The sequence below is a fragment of the Natator depressus genome, chromosome 10, assembly GCF_965152275.1.
Source record: "Natator depressus isolate rNatDep1 chromosome 10, rNatDep2.hap1, whole genome shotgun sequence".
Lineage (NCBI taxonomy): Eukaryota > Metazoa > Chordata > Testudines > Cheloniidae > Natator > Natator depressus.
Window position 1 is genome coordinate 46,517,834 of NC_134243.1, and position 18,389 is coordinate 46,536,222.

Here is an 18,389-nt window from a genome sequence, read left to right on the forward strand (position 1 = left end):
GCACCCCACCCTCCTCAGAGCCTGGTCACCTCTGCCCCCCTTAGAGCCCGGTACCACCTGTGCCCTAGCGCCTGGGGGACCCTTCCGCCTCAGAGATTAGAGCCTGGTCCCCCCCTGCGCCCCCTTCCCCTCGCGCTGGGCGCCGCCGGAGCCAGCCCGGGCTGTGGGGATCGGACTCCGCGCCGCCACCGGGCCCAGGACCCTGGACAGCAGCCGCGGGGCTGCTCCGGCTCTCGCGAGAGTTGCGGGCCCCGCCCCTGGCGAGGGTGGGGGCGTGAGTGGGCGGAGCCAGGCGCGAGCCGCGGTCGCTGCGGCAGGAGGCGGAGGCGGCGGCGGCTGTGGGGCGCGGAACCGGAGCTTCCTGCCCGGGACGGGGAAGGGCTGCGGGGCCTGACGCTCTGCACTGCACGGGCGCTGCAGGGAGGTGAGTCCCGCGGGCTCTGTCAGCGTCGCCGTGACGTCAGCCGGGCCCCGGCGGCTCCAGCCCCACTGGCCGAGCATTGCGGGGCTCGGCCGGGCTGGGGCTGCCCCTCTGCCGCTGCCAGTATGCGCGTGCCAAGGGGCCCTGCACCCCCCTCCCCGTGGGTGCGCGCCAGTGTCAAGGGGCCTTGCGCCCCCCCCACCCGTGGGTGCGCGCCCGTGCCCGGGGGCGGGGTCTTGTGCCCCCCCAGCCCATCTGCATGCAGGCACCCAGAAGGGGCCGTGCAGCCCCCAGTCCGTGCGGGAGCGTGTCTGCCAATATGCCGCCCACCCCCCTGTGTATGTGTGCACCAGCACGCATGCGAACGGGCCGTCCATCTCCCCTGTGTGTGTGTGTGTGTGTGCGCGCGCGTGCGTTCAGCAGGGTCTCCCTTCCTTGTGTGTGCATGCATGCAAAGGGGCCACCCACCACTCCTCTTGTGCGTGTGTGCAAGTGCACATACGTGCAAACGAACAAAAATACCCTTGCAGGTGTGTGTATGCAAAGGGGCCTTCTGTCCCCCTCTGTGGGTGTGTGTGCACATGCAAAGGGGCCTTCCACCACTTAATAGCTCTCTCTCTGTGTGCAGGGATTTTTTTTGGAAGGCCTGATTGCCTTCTGCACAGTGACATAATCAGTGGAACGCACAACTGGCTTGTTTGTTAACATGCAGTGAGTAACTGTCATGTGTATTGCAATGAAAGATGGGCCCAAGCAGAGGAAACCTACTTCCCTGATGTTGTGCGGTGTTTTGAAATTGGAACTTGGATTTGAATTTTGTCCAGGGTCCCCATCTTTATAATGCGCTGAACCAAAACCCTAGATCTGAATGCCTTAGCATGCTGGGGCACTGGCTAACCAGATGTGAGTCTTGTGTCTTGATTCCAGCTCCAATTACAATGCAAGAGAAAATTCCTTCCTAAAGTGGTAGGCGGGTGAATTAACGCTCCCCGGTTGAAATACACTGGGACTCTGTGCCTACTGCATGTGGGAGGTGGGTTAATATCCCAGTGACTCTCACCACAGACCTCCCTATTGCAGCAGAGAGAGGAGTTGAATATTCCAGTGAAATCTCCACCACAGTCCCCCCTGAAGATGAATGGCAGGGTTGTGGGAGAAGATATTGTACCTGCTTATTTTTATGGTCCTTTTTCTCACTTGTATGTGTTTCTCTATCAAGGGGAAAGTGTGAATTAGTGTAAACCCTATTACCACCCAGTATGTCACATTTTAGGGAGCTGGAGGTGTTAGTCATGTCAGATAAATGTTTAGGATAGATTCAAAGAGTGCTTTTTTGTGTATAGTATTGGCTATACAGGAAAAACCGGGCCCTGATGTTGAGAATGTGGAGCCCACATGCAACTGATCTGCAGGCAGTAGTGGGAATTTCACTTCATAAAGAGAAAATGTCTGTTACTTTTTTTTATGAAGGCCAAATGGTGGTCCAATTAAAGTCAATGGCAAAACGTCCATTGGCTCCAGGAGGGCTAGTATATTGTCCCAAATATGTGTTGTGTATTTGTTTAACTTTTCATCACTCTTAGTTAATCTAATGGGCCTTGTCTGTGCGAATGGAGGGCTAGATAGGCCCCGTTGGTAAAAATGACCCTGTCTCATCTGCACTTGCACTTTTACCACAAGTAATAACAGAGGGAATAGAATATTCAGCAAGCTGACTGTCTGAGCATGAACTTAATAGCTGTACTAGATGTGCAGGTAAAGGGACAATAGACTGGGTTTGGATGGTTGTGTTGGGTGACTTTGTTTATGTGAAAGTGACTTTGTGTCAGTTTAAGCCCCAAACTTGGGTTTGATCACTAAAGGGGCTTTACAGATTTGTGTGCTAGGGTTTTTGTAAATGTTTGCTAATTTTCTATGCATCAGTGATGGGGCACTTAACTTGAGCACCCTTGGGGCTGCTCTTTTGGAATTGCTGAGTAGCGCCGACTCCCACTGTCTGCAAGTGGAGCCATGTGTGCTCATCTATTTTTAAAAATCAGGCCCAGTGTGTCTTGTGTTTTGGGCACATGCAATCAGAGGCCTCAGCTACTCATCTTGGCAGAAATGCTGAAGCAGTGTGTGTTATCCCCAATGCCAAACCTTCTTCTGCATCCTCCTGGGTGCCAAAAGCACCAGCTATCAGGACCTCACTTTCCCCTGGCACATTCTGTGATGCTCTTCTGTTTTCTATGCAAAAATCTCATCATCACTCCAATAACCGCATTGGTCGTTGGGGCACCATCACTGATGAGCAATCAACCAATTGTCTCCACCCCTGACAATTGTGTGTCAGTGCTTGAGTCTCCGCGGAGTCCATTCCTGTCCACTCTTTTATGTTGTCAGTCCATCTCTTCTTCTGTCTACCTCTTCTCCTCTTCTTGTAGATTCAAAAATCTACAGCATGGTAAAAATTGAAAATGTGGAGATGGTATCCAATTGAGCTTCTTATCCAAATAATATGGGAGCTGCGGAACTGACTTATTTATTTCCATACTTAATTCAATGAAACCTCACTTTTTACAAATGTTAATGAAGCTGTCTTGCTGCAAAATTTAGGTCCAGCTTGTCATTGGTACAAGGACTTAATAATAAGGTGCTATTTGTACATATCTATGGGGTTTTTTTTATAGCATCTAAGCACTATCACTTTAAAGCTCACCAAGGAGATACACTGGGAGAGCTTCAGACAGAGACCTACAAGATGAACATATGTCCCTCATTGTTAGTGAAATCAAACAGGTACCAGGTCTGTTATTGAGAATAATGCCTCCCTGTGAGAGGGCAAGGTGTCAGTGTAACTCGAATGAGTGGTGGTTAGGCCTCTGCTACAATTAAGAATCTCACTAGTGCAGCTTTGGTATCACCTGGAGTCCCTTAGATTTCCTTGATCCCTTTCAATCTGGCTTTTGGGTTGGGTAGTGTGACATGCAATTGACACTACTGCAGCCTAGTTGGTGAGCAAACTCTGCCTAATGATGGGCAAAGGGCAGGTGTTTATCCTGCTTCTTTTAGATCTGCCTGCAGCCTTTGGTACCATCATCTGTGAGGTTTTGTTTAGCTGACTGAAAGCCATGATTGGGTGGATAGTACCGCTCTTGAGTGCTTCCGGTTTTCCTCTCTGGAAGGATCCCAGAAGGTGTTTTGAAGCAATGGCTTACCTGTCTTGTGGGCTCATGTGCAGGCTTAAGTGGGGTTCTAGTCAAGGGTCTGTGTGCTCCCATTTCTTTCTCAGTGTACATATGAGGACGTTGTGGGAGCTAGACCATTTGAGCTGTGATGCAATTAGTTCAGAGCTCTACAACTTCAGCAGACACATGCTGCATATGGCAACTGACCTATTTGGCAACCTTGGAGTGTATATTAAACCGGAGTTCTGACAAATGCTCTGCCTTCTGGGTGCAGTTCATGGTTCTTATACTGATTTCTAATACCCTATGTGTGCCTGTAGCTCTATCAATCTAATTTCCTGAGAGAGACTTTCCTTCCCTATGCACAGCAGTAGTAGCTGAGGTCACTATGGGTCCTTGAGCAGTCAGCCCATACCTTTAAATGCCTGGGGACATGGTGTTCTAAGTGGATGGCCCTTGACTCTAGAATTCTCATTCCTTTTCCTCCTTCCCCACCTCCTCCCCCAGTTGCTCTAACCAAACCCAAGTCTGCTGACCTTCAGGGCCCAGTGTAAGGCATTTGAGATTTATTCATTTATTTTACAGTGTATTGTTTTTTAAACTCTGCATGTGCCCAGAACTAATCTGTACTTGGTGCACTTTATAAAGCAAAAACGTTCTCAAGCACTTTAATTTCTGAATGCAAGTAAGTTGAGGATGATACAACTTTGTGTTGCTTTCCACTGCTCATTGTCTTATTCTGGTGATATCCTATGCCACAGCATGTCCCTGGATCAGGATTTCAAACTACTCACAGTCTGGGCTTTGATTCTTACCCGTCTCTAGGAAAATACAAACCCAAACTTGTGATTGTTGTGTAGCGATGTGACGAAGTGGGAATGTTCATAATGTTTTCTCTGAATATTGTGTGAGTGCCTCAGTTTCCCCTATGCAATTCTTAAGTATCTTGGCGGGGGGATAAGATGTGTGATTGTTGCAGAGCCCTAGAGGGACAGTGTGATGCTGTCTGCACAGAGAATGGCCGACACCCTGTCTCCTGGCAACTGATGGCCTGGGCCCCTCCCCTGCGAGGTGCCAACTGAAGGTGTTGGAGAACGAAGAGATCAGATGGCCTCCTGGCCCAGGAAAGAGACAAAAGCCAGAGGAGGGGCTGGAGAGTTTCAGTATGGAGCTGGCTGGGGAAATGGAGGGGGGCCCAGATGGGGCTCTGGCCTCCTTGGCCCCGAGATGGACCTGACTTAGGGCTCCTGTTTCCTGTACCTACAAGCTCTGTTTTGGACCATGTTCCTGTCGTCTAATAAACCTTCTGTTCTGCTGGCTGAGAGTCACGTCTGACTGCAGAATTGGGGTGCAGGACCCACTGGCTTCTCCAGGAGCCCTCCCTGTGCAGACTCGCTGTGGGAAGCGCAAGGTGTGGAAGGAGATGCTGAATGCTCCGAGGTCAGACTCAGGAAGATCGAAGCTGTGTAAGCTTCTTGTCCTGGAGACAGTATGCTCACAGAGAGGAGGCATGCTCCCCCAGAGTCCTGACTGGCTTCGTATGGAGTAGTTCCAGAACATTGCCCGGTGACTCCATGACAAGCTACAGGAGCTGAGCTGGTTGTTCCCAGAGAGCTATAATAATGGCCACACTAGGTCAGACGAAAGATCGTCAAGCCCAGTATCCTGTGTTCTGACAGTGGCCAATGCCAGGTGCCCCTGAGGGAATGAACAGCTCAGGTAATCATCAAGTGATCCATCCCCTGTCACCCATTCCCAGCTTCTAGCAAACACTGAACAATGTGCTCCCTGATGCTTCACTGAACTACTCCCTTCCATGGATTAGAGAGTGGTAGGCTCAGTGTTTTGAATGTGTCTCTGTCCTGCTCTCCAGCCTGATTGTCTCTCCTTTAAATAGACTACAGGTGGATATAGGCCACTTGAGTAGGAGGGCGTCTACACTTATCGGTAGATCGACACTGCTGCAATTGATGAAGGGTCTGGTGAAGACACGCTAAATCGATGGGAAAGCACCTCCCTGAGAAACATAAGGGAAGTCAACAGGAGACGCTTTCCCGTTAACACAGTGCAGTGAAGCCACTGCGATAAATGGATATAATTACGTCAACTTCAGTTACGTTATTCACATAACTGAAGTTGCATAAATTAGATTGATTTACCGGGCTAGTGTAGACCAGGCCTAAGCCTCTCCCTGCCCCACATTGCTGAATCTGTTTTTACTCTTCTGGCTGCAGCCAGCACTTTAGTTGGAACACGTGTTTTAGGCCTTTGTAGCCAGTGGGCTACTCTAATGGCTTTCCCAGGGGTGAACAATAGATCTGCGTATATGCATAAATACTGTAGAGACGTGTGTCTAATATATAAGCCCCTTCATGTACAGTTTAACCCGTTTTTTACCCCCCAAAAATCCCAGGTTTTACAAAAAGTGTTTTTGATTTTCACCCTACTTTTGGATCATTCAAATATATAAAAAAATAACTTGTTTTTTAGGAAAACATACAATATATTGAATGAGATATATGTATTACGATATATGAATGAGATATGTATTATGATAATGTATTAGTCTGTGTATATATGCAAAGCTGCCTGTTGAAGCAAGGCTATGTATTAGTCTAGAAGATAAACACAATAAACAAACAGGCATGCACACAAGCTCTGAAGTGCATGCGCACCTGAACAAACTGATGAATCTCATGCCTACCATGTACACATTTCAAGCTGTTAGCGGATAATGTTGTAAAGATCTGACACACTAAAATGGGAAGAAAACAAAAATCTGTATCAGAATACATTTCAGAACTCAAGGAAATATTTGAAAGTTTAAAAAAACAAACATACTGGAGAAAAGGATGAAGTTGAGTATATGTGCCTCAAATGGTGTGGCCCAATTATTAAATGTAAATATTTATAGGCTAATAGTTCTAAGTCTGCAACAGTAAACTGTTTGTTGGGGATTAGAGATATATTGTTTTCTTAAACTCAGAGGTGGCATTCTGTTTTGAGTTCTGTTTTAGTTCTGCAGTAAACCACATTGAATTCTGTTAATCAAAGCATTAATCTACTGAATACTTTCCCCCCGTCCTTCCATCGACCAAAATAAACCCCGATATTTGCCTAGAAAAATTAAGAGTTTTTTGCACCTGTTTTTGCTGTTGTAATAATAAACACAGATAAATTCCGAGGAAAAATTAAATCGAAAATGAAGGGATACACACACAATATAGCATAAACAATGGGAAATTCAACCATGCCTTATTATAGCACTGCCCCTGGGAGCCAGTTATTTCTGTAAAGGGGTGATTTGCTGTACTGGGGGTTATTTTCATGTTGATTGAAGGTAACTGGGATCTTTCTGTCTGAGGATCATCCCAGGGACTGTTGCAGCGAAGCCAGTTGTTTTGTTGTTGCGGTTTTTGGAGGGGGAGAGGAGGAGGCGGGAGAGGATTCAATTTACTCCCTTAATTTGGAGAGGATATACATTGGAGAAATGCCAAGAGAGTACATGAATTTCCCCAGGCTTGAATCAGTGGAGTGGTGGGGAAGGATTATGGTGTTAGGACATTTGAACTTCCGGTAACAGAGTAAATCCTGGGAGGTGGTTGAACGTAGAGGAAACATTATTTCCTGTTGTTCTCAGTGTCTGTTTCCTTAATGTCGTTACTGTCTTTTGATTTCTTCCAGTTTTGGCAGAGGTGCGAGCTGTTCACTAACTTAGCTGCGGAGTAGAGACGGACAGACACCATGGCAGGTAAGGAAAATCTCTGCTGGCTCTTGTAGAACTGTTTTTTCTATTAAAGGGCTTAGTGCTTTAATGAAGGTAACATATTGGCCTTTGCAACCAAGTTTACCTTCAGTGGGCTCATGTGTCACAAAGGGTATAATTTGGTCTGCACGATCTTTATTCCTGGTGATTGTGTGTGGAAAGAAAGAGCCCAGCTGGACTGTCAGAGCTCAGGCTGAGTTGCAAGGCTGGCAATGAGGGGAAATCATCTTTTTTTACTTATAAACTGAGCAAATCTGATCTGGAAATCGGTGAGACACAAACACGTAATCCCACTAGGCCACTTTCAAAGTCACTGCTTAGGTTAGATCAGCACTTTAACCAGTCAGCAACATCAGATCAGTTTGGAGGAACGGAGACTTGCTTTGGGTTCTGTTCAGTGATACATATTTTATCTCTTGTCATAGAAAAGGTGAACAATTTTCCTCCGCTTCCAAGATTCATCCCCTTGAAGCCATGTTTCTACCAGGATTTTGATGATGACATTCCACCACAGCATCGCACCATGGCCAAGCGCCTTTACTACCTCTGGATGTGTGAGTCATCCCTGGGGCAGGCACCCTGTGTCTGCAGGAGGGGAAGGGATCAGATGGATCTAGAGAGAAATGCTCATGCTGCGTCTCTGAATGCTCTTCTCTAGAAGTGTTAGTGTAAAGAACAGAGTGGCACTAAGGGAAACATCATCCTGCCCCAGAGTCTAGGGACTTTTTGCCTCTTGCATATTTCCGAAGAGGTTTAAATTAGTGATGGGATCTGGGTCCTGACATTCAGCTCCAAATCTCAGCTTCTCCATATCTGGAGAGTGGGGTTCTGGGCTGGGCCATTATAAAGAGGCCCCAGTCACAGTGTTTGGGTTCCAATTGGGATCTGATTTTCTGAAAGGCTTGAGCTCATCTCTAGCTTTAACTCTGCTGGCGCCAGTCATAGAACTCGTCTCAGGGAGTCCTCCCCAACCCTCTAGGTCAGAGGTGGGCAAACTATTCCCATGGGCCACATCTGGCCTGCGGGACCCTCCTGCTCGGCCCCTGAGCGCCTGGCCCGGGAGGCTAGCCCCCAGCCCCTCCCCTGCTGTTTCCCCTGCCCCGCAGCCTCAGCCAGCGGTGCAGTGCTCTAGCAGCCGCTCTATGCTGCGCGGTGGCTTGGCTGGCTGTCCTGGCGCTCTGGGCAGCGCGGGCAGGGAGGGGATTGGATAGAGGGCAGGGGAGTTCGGGGTGGTGGTGGGGGGGTGGATAGGGGTCAGGGCAGTCAGAGGGCAGGGGTTGTGAACAGGGGTGGTTGGGTGGGGCAGGCATCCCAGGGGGGCAGTCAGGAAGGAGAGGAGGGGTTGGATGGGGCAGCCGGGGGCAGTCAGGGGCAGGGGTTCCGGGGTTGGTCAGGGGACAGGGAATGGGGGGTGTGTGTGCATGGGGCAGGAGTCCCGGGGGGGCCATCAGGGGACAAAGGGGGTTGGATGGGGCAGGAGTCCCGGTGGGGCTGTCAGGGGGCAAGAAGCAGGGCGGGGTTGGATGGGAGCAGGCACAGCCTCCCCTAACCGGCCCTCCATACAATTTCGGAAACCTGATGTGGCCCTCAGGCCAAAAAGTTTGCCCGCCCCTGCTCTAGGTGATCACGTGCACGTCACAAACCAGAGACCACTCATGAACTCTGCTCCCTCACAGAGCCTGCCCTGAGGTGGAACAGATCAGCCAATGAGTTTCTCTTTGCTGAAGGATTTACTGCTCTGATTTTCTCCCTGTCAGGCTCCCTCAGCCAGAGAGCTCATCACTTGGGAAATGCCAGCACACTTCTGAGTTTTATATTGCAGCGATATCTGTGCTTGGATGCTCCCTTCTCTGCCAAAAAACCCATGCAAGGTTTCTGCAAATGGAGAGCCTCTTTTTTTTTCACCACCCAGACTCCTGCCAGGGCCCTCCTGAGTCAGGAATTTGAGCCAGATTGAGGTGGAAGCCATGGAGCTGTCCTCCAGCCCGGTGTTTTAGGTCACTACTCCCCCATTTCCCAGTTTGCAAATTCCACATCCAGCCCAAAGCAGCATGGCTGCCTCTGAAGCTGAAATGCCACTTTAAATTAATGTGTAAGGGACACTGATGCAGAGTGCGGTCTCTTTCACCCAGCCAAAAAGTGTAACCTCTGCAGTACCCTGCTCCCCAAGGTGCAGGTGCTTGAGGCTTTCCTCAGAGCCAAACCTCACCTACCCCTTCTGCAGCTGCTGTGTGATGTGCTCTCCACCAAGCTGTGGTCCCTTGGGTAGTTCCTAATGCCACTGATGCAACTAGCTGGCAGCTGGAATCGATTTCCCTTGGATAGGGACCATCTACTAGTTTGACCTGTGGACAAGTAAAGCAGACAGGGTGGCAGGCTTCCCTATGAGGGGAAAAGAATAGGTTTTACACCCCCTTTGGGCTGCTCTTCCTTCAGGTGTGTTTTTTTTTTTCCCCCTTCTGAAGCCTGGTGTGGAGCTTAGGAAACCCGGCCAGTGCTGAGAGTCAGTGTCACAACTGCCCGAACAAATTGGGGTACACAGGAAATGTTTAATCAGAAATCCACTTCTGAGAAACCACCTCTGCATTTGGCATGATTTGGCCCCTTTACTGGCTAGCCCAGTGGAGAAGCCAAGGATCGAATGGCCCTTGGAAACTAAACTTGTTCCCAGAGGAAATCCCTCCAGGTTGAGGTTACAGCACTCCTGGTGGAGAAGCTTGCATGGCTACTCCACCTGACCTGTGCCTAAATTGAGGACTTCTGGGTAGCGGTGACAGTCCTAGTGACTGAAGTCACTATCCTTTTTTAAATGAGATCAAAGATTGTTCCATCTGTGTCCCTCCCTTCCTTCCCCACACCCTCGCTGTTTCTGAAGCTTTACTGTTGCGTTTGCTGCTATGTAAACCAGAACAGTGCAGATGATTTTTTTTAGGTAGAAGTTCTGAGATGGGGTGGGATGGAAGCAGGGAGAGGAGAAGCTGTTAATGAACATTTCCATCCTCCTCCTTGCGGGGGGATACTACTGGGTGATTGGATGACACATACAGGGTCTGTGGGAGCGGGCGCCGGGCACCCCCTGCCTTTAAGTTGACCTCTGTTCCTTATCAGGTGTTCTCTCTGAACATTGAAAGCAAAATGGAGTGTTGCACTGAAGCAGCCTTCCCTGGGGAGCGGTGTGTGCTCCAAGTGCAGGTTAGAAGGAGCTGAATCAGCACCAAAGGGACTGGGTGCTTGTGCTTTTAACTCATACATCTATCTCCTCCAATGGACTTCCCACCCTGCTGCCTTGCTCAGTTTTCAGCTTTGGTTCTGTGTCCTGCTAGGAGTCTGGAGCTGTGCTGGCTTTCCCCTTCCTCATTCAGGGAGGCTGTTGTAGTGAAACTGACAAATTATTCTGTTAAGTGTATTTTGCTGGGTGCCAGGAGGGAGGTGTGCAGTCACTTTGATGCTCCATCCCTGATTTGGCTGCACTCATTACACTTGTATTTAATAGGCCCCTTTTTGTTCTCAAGCCTTGAAAAGCAAAAGCACAAACACCATATCTCTGTTGAACTTGTTGAGATTGTTTCTATTAACGTGCTGTCCAAGGAGACCCTTTAGGTGAGCCTGTTTCCTGGGGAGAAGACGTGTCAGAAAGGAGTCCAAACCATCCCCTGGAAGAAGAAGAAAAAAAAAAAAAAGCTGGGGGGGGCCTCAGACAGTGAGGGGATGTCCTTGAGTGTTGCATGATGTAATGCACATGTGGATGTCCTGCCAGTCAAATCACTGGGTTGGCTGAACATTTTCATCTTGTACAGCGAAGCATCCCAGCTGGCTGCTCCATTACATTGGTTGGTGGGAGGGCGTTAATTTTGATTGAAACAAAGATTCATCCTGAAGTTCTGAGGCACAGGAATGCGGATGACAGATTCTCCTCTGCATTGTCTAGTCTTTGGTAGGGTTCCCTTCATTGTAGTAGGCCTGTATCACTTAGCGTCCTAGTATCTTATTGGAGAAATATTTTTCCTGTTGAACTGATCCGGATGTGCCATAGACCAGCCAGGAACTTGTGACTTCAGTTCTCAGAATCAGTCAGTTGGTGTCCAATGGCTCAAGCAGATTTGTCCTGGGAAAGGCAGCTTGGCTACTTGGTCCAACTCGCCTGGCAGCGCACTCCCTTTAGAAGCCATTGCTGGTGGCAAGTGAGGAGCTTCCTTTACTTCTCTCATTATCATCCTTTGGTGGCAAGAGAGAAGTTAATTGTGTTTCAGTTACTCCAACTCGTAGATGATTGTACTTTTCCGCCACCCCCAGACTCTCACCTCCTGTAATGGGTGACGTATGCAGGGAACCCACAATTGGGCCAAGGTTCATAGATGCCAGCCTGCTCAGGCTAGCTTGGAACCATTGCTTCAGGGAGCCTGTTGGGTGTAGAAAGACTAACTGACAATTATAGATGGGAGAAGAAGAATAAAACTGAAGACAAAATCCCACCCTTTGATTAAACCTGCCTGAACATTTCTGAACCCCATGGACGTAGCCATCTGAAGGGCCCCTTCAGTCACAGCTTACTTTCTTGCAGTGTGCTACTTTGCTCCCTCTGTGTGTATATGTTTGCAGTGAACAGCATCACCTTGGCAGTGAATCTGATTGGCTGCCTCGCATGGCTGATTGGAGGCGGTGCAGCTGTTAATTTTGGACTGGCAATTCTCTGGCTCCTGCTCTTTACACCCTGCTCCTATGTCTGCTGGTTTAGACCTATTTACAAAGCCTTCAAGTAAGTGGTCACAGCTGGGCACAGCTTCTCAATGTCTTTCTCCTTTCTTCTCATGAATAACCAATGCTTAGACTTGGTCACCTCTATTTGGGAATCCTTCCCTTCCCTTCCCACCTTTAACTTTACTTTCCTACCTTGAAAACTTGGATTTCAGGATTAAGATCTCAGCTCTCCATAAAGACTAATATATCAAATATATATTTTCCCTCTGAGTGGAGTTCTTGACAGTGAGTCATGGGAGATTGGGAAGTATATGTGAACAGAAAACTTTGAATGCTGTGTTCTATCACATGGTAACTTGAACCAGAGTCCACAGGTACAGTGCATAATGAATGGATACATTCCAGCTCTGTTTCTGTCCAAGTTGACAGACTTTTTGCTTTTGCTGCAGAATATGGAGGCTCCTAAAGAGAAATGCCTCGGGGATCAGAGAAACTCTGACAGCCCTTCTCTGATACTAGAACTGGAGATGGGAAGATAGGTCAATATTTAGATGAGTTGCAAGTGCTTCTTCCTAACATCACAGCCCCCTCGTTCCAGCTAAGAACTACAGGGTACCAGCAATCCTAGCATTTACAGCACACTTCTCTGACTCTAGGATCCTCTGCATTGAGTCAATAACCAAAGGGTTCTTCAGTCCCGAGAGAAAGAGGAGGGAGCAGCTAAATAGCTCCTCCTCTGACTCTGATTTAGCAATGTACTTAAGTTCCCGCTTAATTTTAAGCATGTGATTTGTCCCGGTGAAGTCAACAGAAAGTAGGAACATGCTTGTGTATCTTCCTGAATCAGGGCCTTTAATTCTAAGGTTCATGCTTTGACTTTCAGGTCTTATTGGGCCACGATGCAAAAGCGTGAGGGAAGAGGTATTGGAAGTTGAGGTTCTTTCAAATTCCTTTTTCCTGACACTAGATTCATTCGCAGGAAACCTGAAGACAGATCCTCAGCTGGTGTAAAGCTGCAAAGATCCATTGAAGTCAATGGAGCTGTGGCAGTTTACACTAGTTGTTGCGTATCCAACTATCCCTTTACCTCAAGAGATGTGGCTCTGTGGACCTCTCTTTGTCCTAGACAACACACTAGCTCCAGAAACTCAGTTCTCTGCAGCCCCAGCTTGCAGGGGAGATCTGACACTTTTTTTTTTGGTGGTGAATATTTTCTTTCTACTAGAGGCTCCTTTTACAAACCTTTTGGGGGTGGATAGCATGTATTTGTATTGGTTATGTGTGCAGATTAGAGCAATCCACGCATCACCAAATGTAAAGTACACCATTCTAGCAGTCCCCTGCAGCTTGCTGAATGCTTCATTAGTTCCCTACTTGAGAGCAGGGTGGACTGATTTAAATCAATGCGATTTTAAATCACCAAGTGGAAAGCATTGAGTTAATCATTTTAATCAACTTTTCCATTTGTACTTCAGTCATTTTCTAAAGAGAGGTGCATTCTCATTGGTTGGTATAACCATTAAAGCATGTTCACTTACAACTAAATAGAATCTTTACATTAGTTTTGGTACATCTTTTTTGCTACCTAGGAGGGTATGCTATAACTATATACGTGTATTTAAGCAGTTATATAGCTTAATATTTTCAGATTCTTATTCATTGTACATTTTAGTATCTTAGAAAATGGTGAATGGTATATTGCATATTTGCCAGATAATTTACTTTTTGCTCTTGATTTGTGTCAAGCTGCATTGTGATGGTAACTGGAATTGAATTTAACACTCAGAACAGCATATTAAATTACTTTATTAAACAAAACAAGCCCTTAATACAGTACATGACCTACTGTGCCATATTTATAAAGCTTGACCTCAAAAGCTAGATGATGTCCCCCTGATTCTTTCTTAATACAGAAAAACAGCCTTTAACTCAGTTTTTGATACAGGCTTATGGATTTAGCTTAGTTATTTTTTATTTAAATGTTCTAAGAGCTTATAATAATTTTAGTCCTTAGCCAATTTCATTTTAAACAGGTTTATTTTTAATTTAAATAACAAAATAAAAAAAATGATTTTATTTATTTTTTTAAATCATTGATTTCTTTTTGTCCACCCTGCTTGCGAGGAGGAAGGATGGTCCAGTGGATAGGGCACTGCACATGGACTCAGGAGAGCTGGGTTCAATTCCCCAGTCAGACACAGACTGGTGTGACTTTGTCCATTTCCTAGCTGCAAAATGGGGATAATACTTCACTGCTTCACAAGGGTGTTGAGTATAAAATCTGCTAACTATGAGGTGCTCTAATAAAATGGTAATTAGGGCTATGTAAGTAGCTAAATAGGGTACGTCTACACAGGGATAAAAGACCTGAGCATGGCTGCAGCAGGCCCAGGTCAACTGATTCAGGCTCATGGAGCTCAGGCTATGGGGTTTAAAATTGCTGTGTGGATGTTAGGGCCCCAGCTGGACTATCTACCCCTCACAGGGTCCCAGAGCTTTGGCTCCAGCCTGAGCCTAAATGCCTACACAGCAGATTTTTCAGCCCAGAAGCCCTGCAAGCCCGAGTCAGGCCAGTCACGGGTTTTTTATCCCTGTGTAGACGTACCCATAGAGCCTTGGGGAAGCTCTGCCCTCTGAGTTAGCACAGACTGCTTCACATGGCTGAATGTGAAACTCTTACCACCTTTCAGACCCCCTCTACCTGACCTACCATCTACCTGCTGCCATAACTTAAAGGCCAGAGAAGCCCGTTTGCCCAGCTTGAGCCCCTCACGTTTTCCTTTCTCCTTCCTTATGCTGTGATGTCACTATCCTGACTATTCTTTGAGGGCAGCTCTTGTTCGCACTGGACCATCCGTCTCCATTCTCATCCGCCACATCATGGGGAAAAAAAATCTCTGCTGGAATAAAAGGGATTGTTTAGCTGAGCTGGTGGCAGAGATACTGGGTGTTCAGGGTGACGAGTGCTTCCTTGCTGCCATTTGGAGTGCAGCTGGAGTACCGATTGAGACACGGGTAGCAGTGAGGAGGAGGATGGCGATAAGTTGTTTCTCTTATAGGACAGACAGTTCTTTCAGCTTCATGGCTTTCTTCTTCACCTTCATGGCCCAGCTGGTGATCAGCATTATCCAGGCGGTGGGGATCCCTGGCTGGGGAGTCTGGTAAGGAAGACAGGAATCTGTCACATTCAAACTTTCTTCTCTTCAGGTGCTAGGCACACCTGACTCCTGTTAGGATGGAGGAACAAAAACATTCCAGAGTCCCCTGGCTCAGTTAGTTCAGGACATTGAGTGGGTAGAAGTGGGAGTAGGGAAGGAGTGCATTAGTGGAGTGGGAGGAGAAGGGTAATGAAGGATGTGATGTGGCTGAGGAAGGAGGTAGAACATAAAAAGAACATAAGAACAACCATACTGGGTCAGACCAAAGGTCCACCTAGCCCAGTATCCTGTCTTCTGAAAGTGGCCAATGCCAGGTGCCCCAGAGGCAATGAACAGAACAAGTAACATCGAGTGATCCATTCCCTGTTGCCCATTTCCAGCTTCTGACAAACAGAGACTAGGGACACCAGCCCTGCCCATCTTGGATAATTGCCAGTGATGGACCTATCCTCCATGAACTTATCTAGTTCTTTTAGGAGGCTTTGGGGTGGCCCTTTTAGTACTTGCTGGTTTCAGGAATGGCTTAGCATTATCTTTTGTCAGCCAGGGAAAGGGTCATCCAAGATACTGAAGAGTTTGGGAGAAGAATCATTTTAGAGTGAGGTTTGCCACTTGCAGCATACAAAGCCAATGGGGGAAAAAACATAGCTACTGGATATGCATGGCTGCAACAATGCCATTGTTTAACCAGAGCCCTTTTTCATCTCCCTGCAGTGGCTGGATCGCGGCAATATCCTTCTTTGGGACCAGTGTGGGTGCAGCTGTGGTGATGCTTATCCCCACCCTCATGTTTACAGTCGTGGCAGTCTTCTCCTTCATTGCCCTCAGTATGGTATGAGTGCTGGATTAGAGACCCAAAATTGTGACATTTTCTGGGTGGCCTTCTGGGGAGGAGGTCAAGCTGGGATGTTCATTGCTTCATGGTGTTTCTAGAGAGAGCTCCACTGGGTACTTTCCATCCTTTGGTCTGTTAGGAGCAACCCTTTGTTCACAATTTCTGGTGCCACTGTAGCATTTAGGGCTGAAACAACTGTTTTTGCCAAACTTAGAACTTCTCCAAATCTAGTGCTGTCAGATCTAGGGCAGGACTTGACCCCTGATGTTTGAGTTCCCGTAGGCTCTGGCAAGATGCAGGTTGTGGGCTGCTGAATTTAAAAAAAAAAAAAAACAGACAAGAACTCTTATTGCTCAGCTTGTCCTAGAAGCTGGGCAAGAATAACTTAAATAGGAATGTTGCTTGCTTGCATAGCTTGGGCTCCCTTGGGAAATTCTTACGTTTGGTAAGAAATTTTTAGCATTTTTAAAAAGTTTAGCAAGAATCTCTAAAATAAACCAAACTCAAGTCTTCATTAAAGCCCTAAACTTTCCGTTTCTCCTGTTCCTGAACTTCGTTCTCACTTACAGAGGTCTGCTGCCCTGTGATTGGTTCCTTGATGGTGATCTTTGTTTTAGAGCTAGGAACGAGATCTTTAAAGCCTTCACATTATTTTTTTCCTGTCTTTGATGTGTGGGTTGCTCAGTCTTAATTACAACTTCTCTAATCCCCCAAAGCACAGACTTGAGTTTTCTGAGGTTAGCAAGATGGGCGGGAGCTCTTGAGGTTAGAAAATGAGGTAGGTGTTTGTGAATGGTGTCTGATGAAATGCAACTTTCCTTCTATCCTGTTTCCTGCCTTAGGAATATAGATATAGAGGGGACTGAATGACTCTGGGGAAGACTTGTAATAGGGTAGGTTGTCTGTTCCAATCTATAGTGACCAAACATAGTTACCTTCAGGTGATTGATCGGTGGCATATGTGCCTTGAGTTGATTGTCTCATTACGGTTTCCAGTGAACAGTCACCCACATCATGAACTACCGTCCCAATTGGTCAATTTGCTTCTCTTGTTGGCCGTCTATGTAAAGTGCTAAAACTAAATGGAGATGGAGGATGAACTGCTTTCACCCATCAGAGTGGGTCCCATTAGGTCAGGGTTGAGCCTCTTTGGTGAGAAGAGTTGCACTGCCTGGGCTGTTGCGTGGAGCATCCCCGTCTCCAGGGCTGTCGTTCCAACATCTGTCGGTTTCGGTCCTGATCCTGAGGGGTTGAGCACCTACAACTGCTCATGAAGTCAATGGGAGCTGCAAGTGCTCAGCACCTCTCGGGATTGGACACTTTGCGTTAGGTTCTGTCAGGTGAGCCAGACAATTAAAAAAAATAGCTGGGGGCTCGCCTCTGTGAATCAGTGATTTCTTTTCTCTCTACCCTGCCCTACACAGGTGCATAAATTTTACCGGGGCAGCGGAGGGAGTTTCAGCAAAGCACAGGAAGAGTGGACCACGGGAGCTTGGAAGAACCCGCATGTACAACAGGCAGCGCACAACGCAGCAGTCGGAGCTGCACAAGGGGCCACGATGCAGCACGAAACACAGTATTCTGCCACTCCTAACTACACCTATTCCAATGAGATGTGAGCAGAAGACTCTGTCCTGAGGTGGGGTGGGGAGGGGAGGGGGGGAGAGGAGAGGGAGAATACTGCTGAGCCAGTTCTGTGTAAGCATTTCAATAAGGGAAGCATAAGATACTTGATTTTTTCCCTTTACTCTAGAACAGGGTTGGTTTTTTTTTTTCTTTTTCTTTTTTCTGATTCTCTTTTCTCATTTTGAAGAAGCTGTGAGTTGACCTGCAGGACACTCGTGCTGTGCGGTAGTAACTGTGTGCTTGTGTTCCCCTGTGAAGTAGTGTACGGTGGTGATTTTTAAATTACTGTGGTGATAGGTGTATGTAATAACATCAGCAAAAAAATAAAACCCCAACAAGCTCACCAAAATGTCAAGAGCAAAACTGAAGATCCCTAACAACTTGGGAGTTCCAGTGGCTAATACTTCCAGTTGCTAACATGTGGCGAGTAGTGGCTGTCTCTAGCGAGGACTGGTACCAATTCATCCAATCCCAGGAATTATTTTTATTGTAGCAAGTTACTAGCTGATTTGGCACTTAAATTCTCTGAAGCCAGGAGGGGCCCCCGGTCCATATCGTCCCTCCTAGGTTCAGAGACAACAGGTTCTCCTAACACATGGTGTTGTAATCATTTATTCTTCGATGTATTGTGAGGAAGACAGTATTGGTGTGTAACTGTACAGCAAGGGCCCCAAGGCAGTGTTGGGAGTTTGCCCTGTTTGAATTGTAGTGGACCTTC

The 18,389-nt window shown here is 47.3% G+C and overlaps 1 protein-coding gene across 2 annotated transcripts; it reads left to right on the forward strand.

Annotated features, from left to right (window-relative positions):
- The first annotated feature begins 280 nt into the window (after positions 1-280).
- Positions 281-17,679, forward strand: SCAMP5 (secretory carrier membrane protein 5). Of its 2 annotated transcripts, none has more exons than XM_074966011.1 (7): positions 281-424; positions 7,273-7,339; positions 7,780-7,908; positions 11,954-12,110; positions 15,112-15,213; positions 15,925-16,042; positions 17,470-17,679. In XM_074966011.1, exons 2-7 carry the CDS (start codon positions 7,333-7,335, stop codon positions 17,662-17,664), a joined length of 708 nt encoding a protein of 235 aa, XP_074822112.1. In that variant the 5' UTR covers positions 281-424; positions 7,273-7,332; the 3' UTR covers positions 17,665-17,679. The 2 variants fall into 2 exon arrangements, with proteins under 2 accessions (XP_074822112.1, XP_074822113.1); XM_074966012.1 differs by having other exon boundaries at positions 7,785-7,908.
- Positions 17,680-18,389: the final 710 nt, after the last annotated feature.

Excerpts from the sequence above, each read along its gene's own strand:
- SCAMP5 (XM_074966011.1), top strand. Across the intron at positions 7,909-11,953 it reads CCTTTACTACCTCTGGATGT|TGAACAGCATCACCTTGGCA; the intron begins GTGAGTCATCCC and ends ATATGTTTGCAG. Across the intron at positions 16,043-17,469 it reads CCTTCATTGCCCTCAGTATG|GTGCATAAATTTTACCGGGG; the intron begins GTATGAGTGCTG and ends TGCCCTACACAG.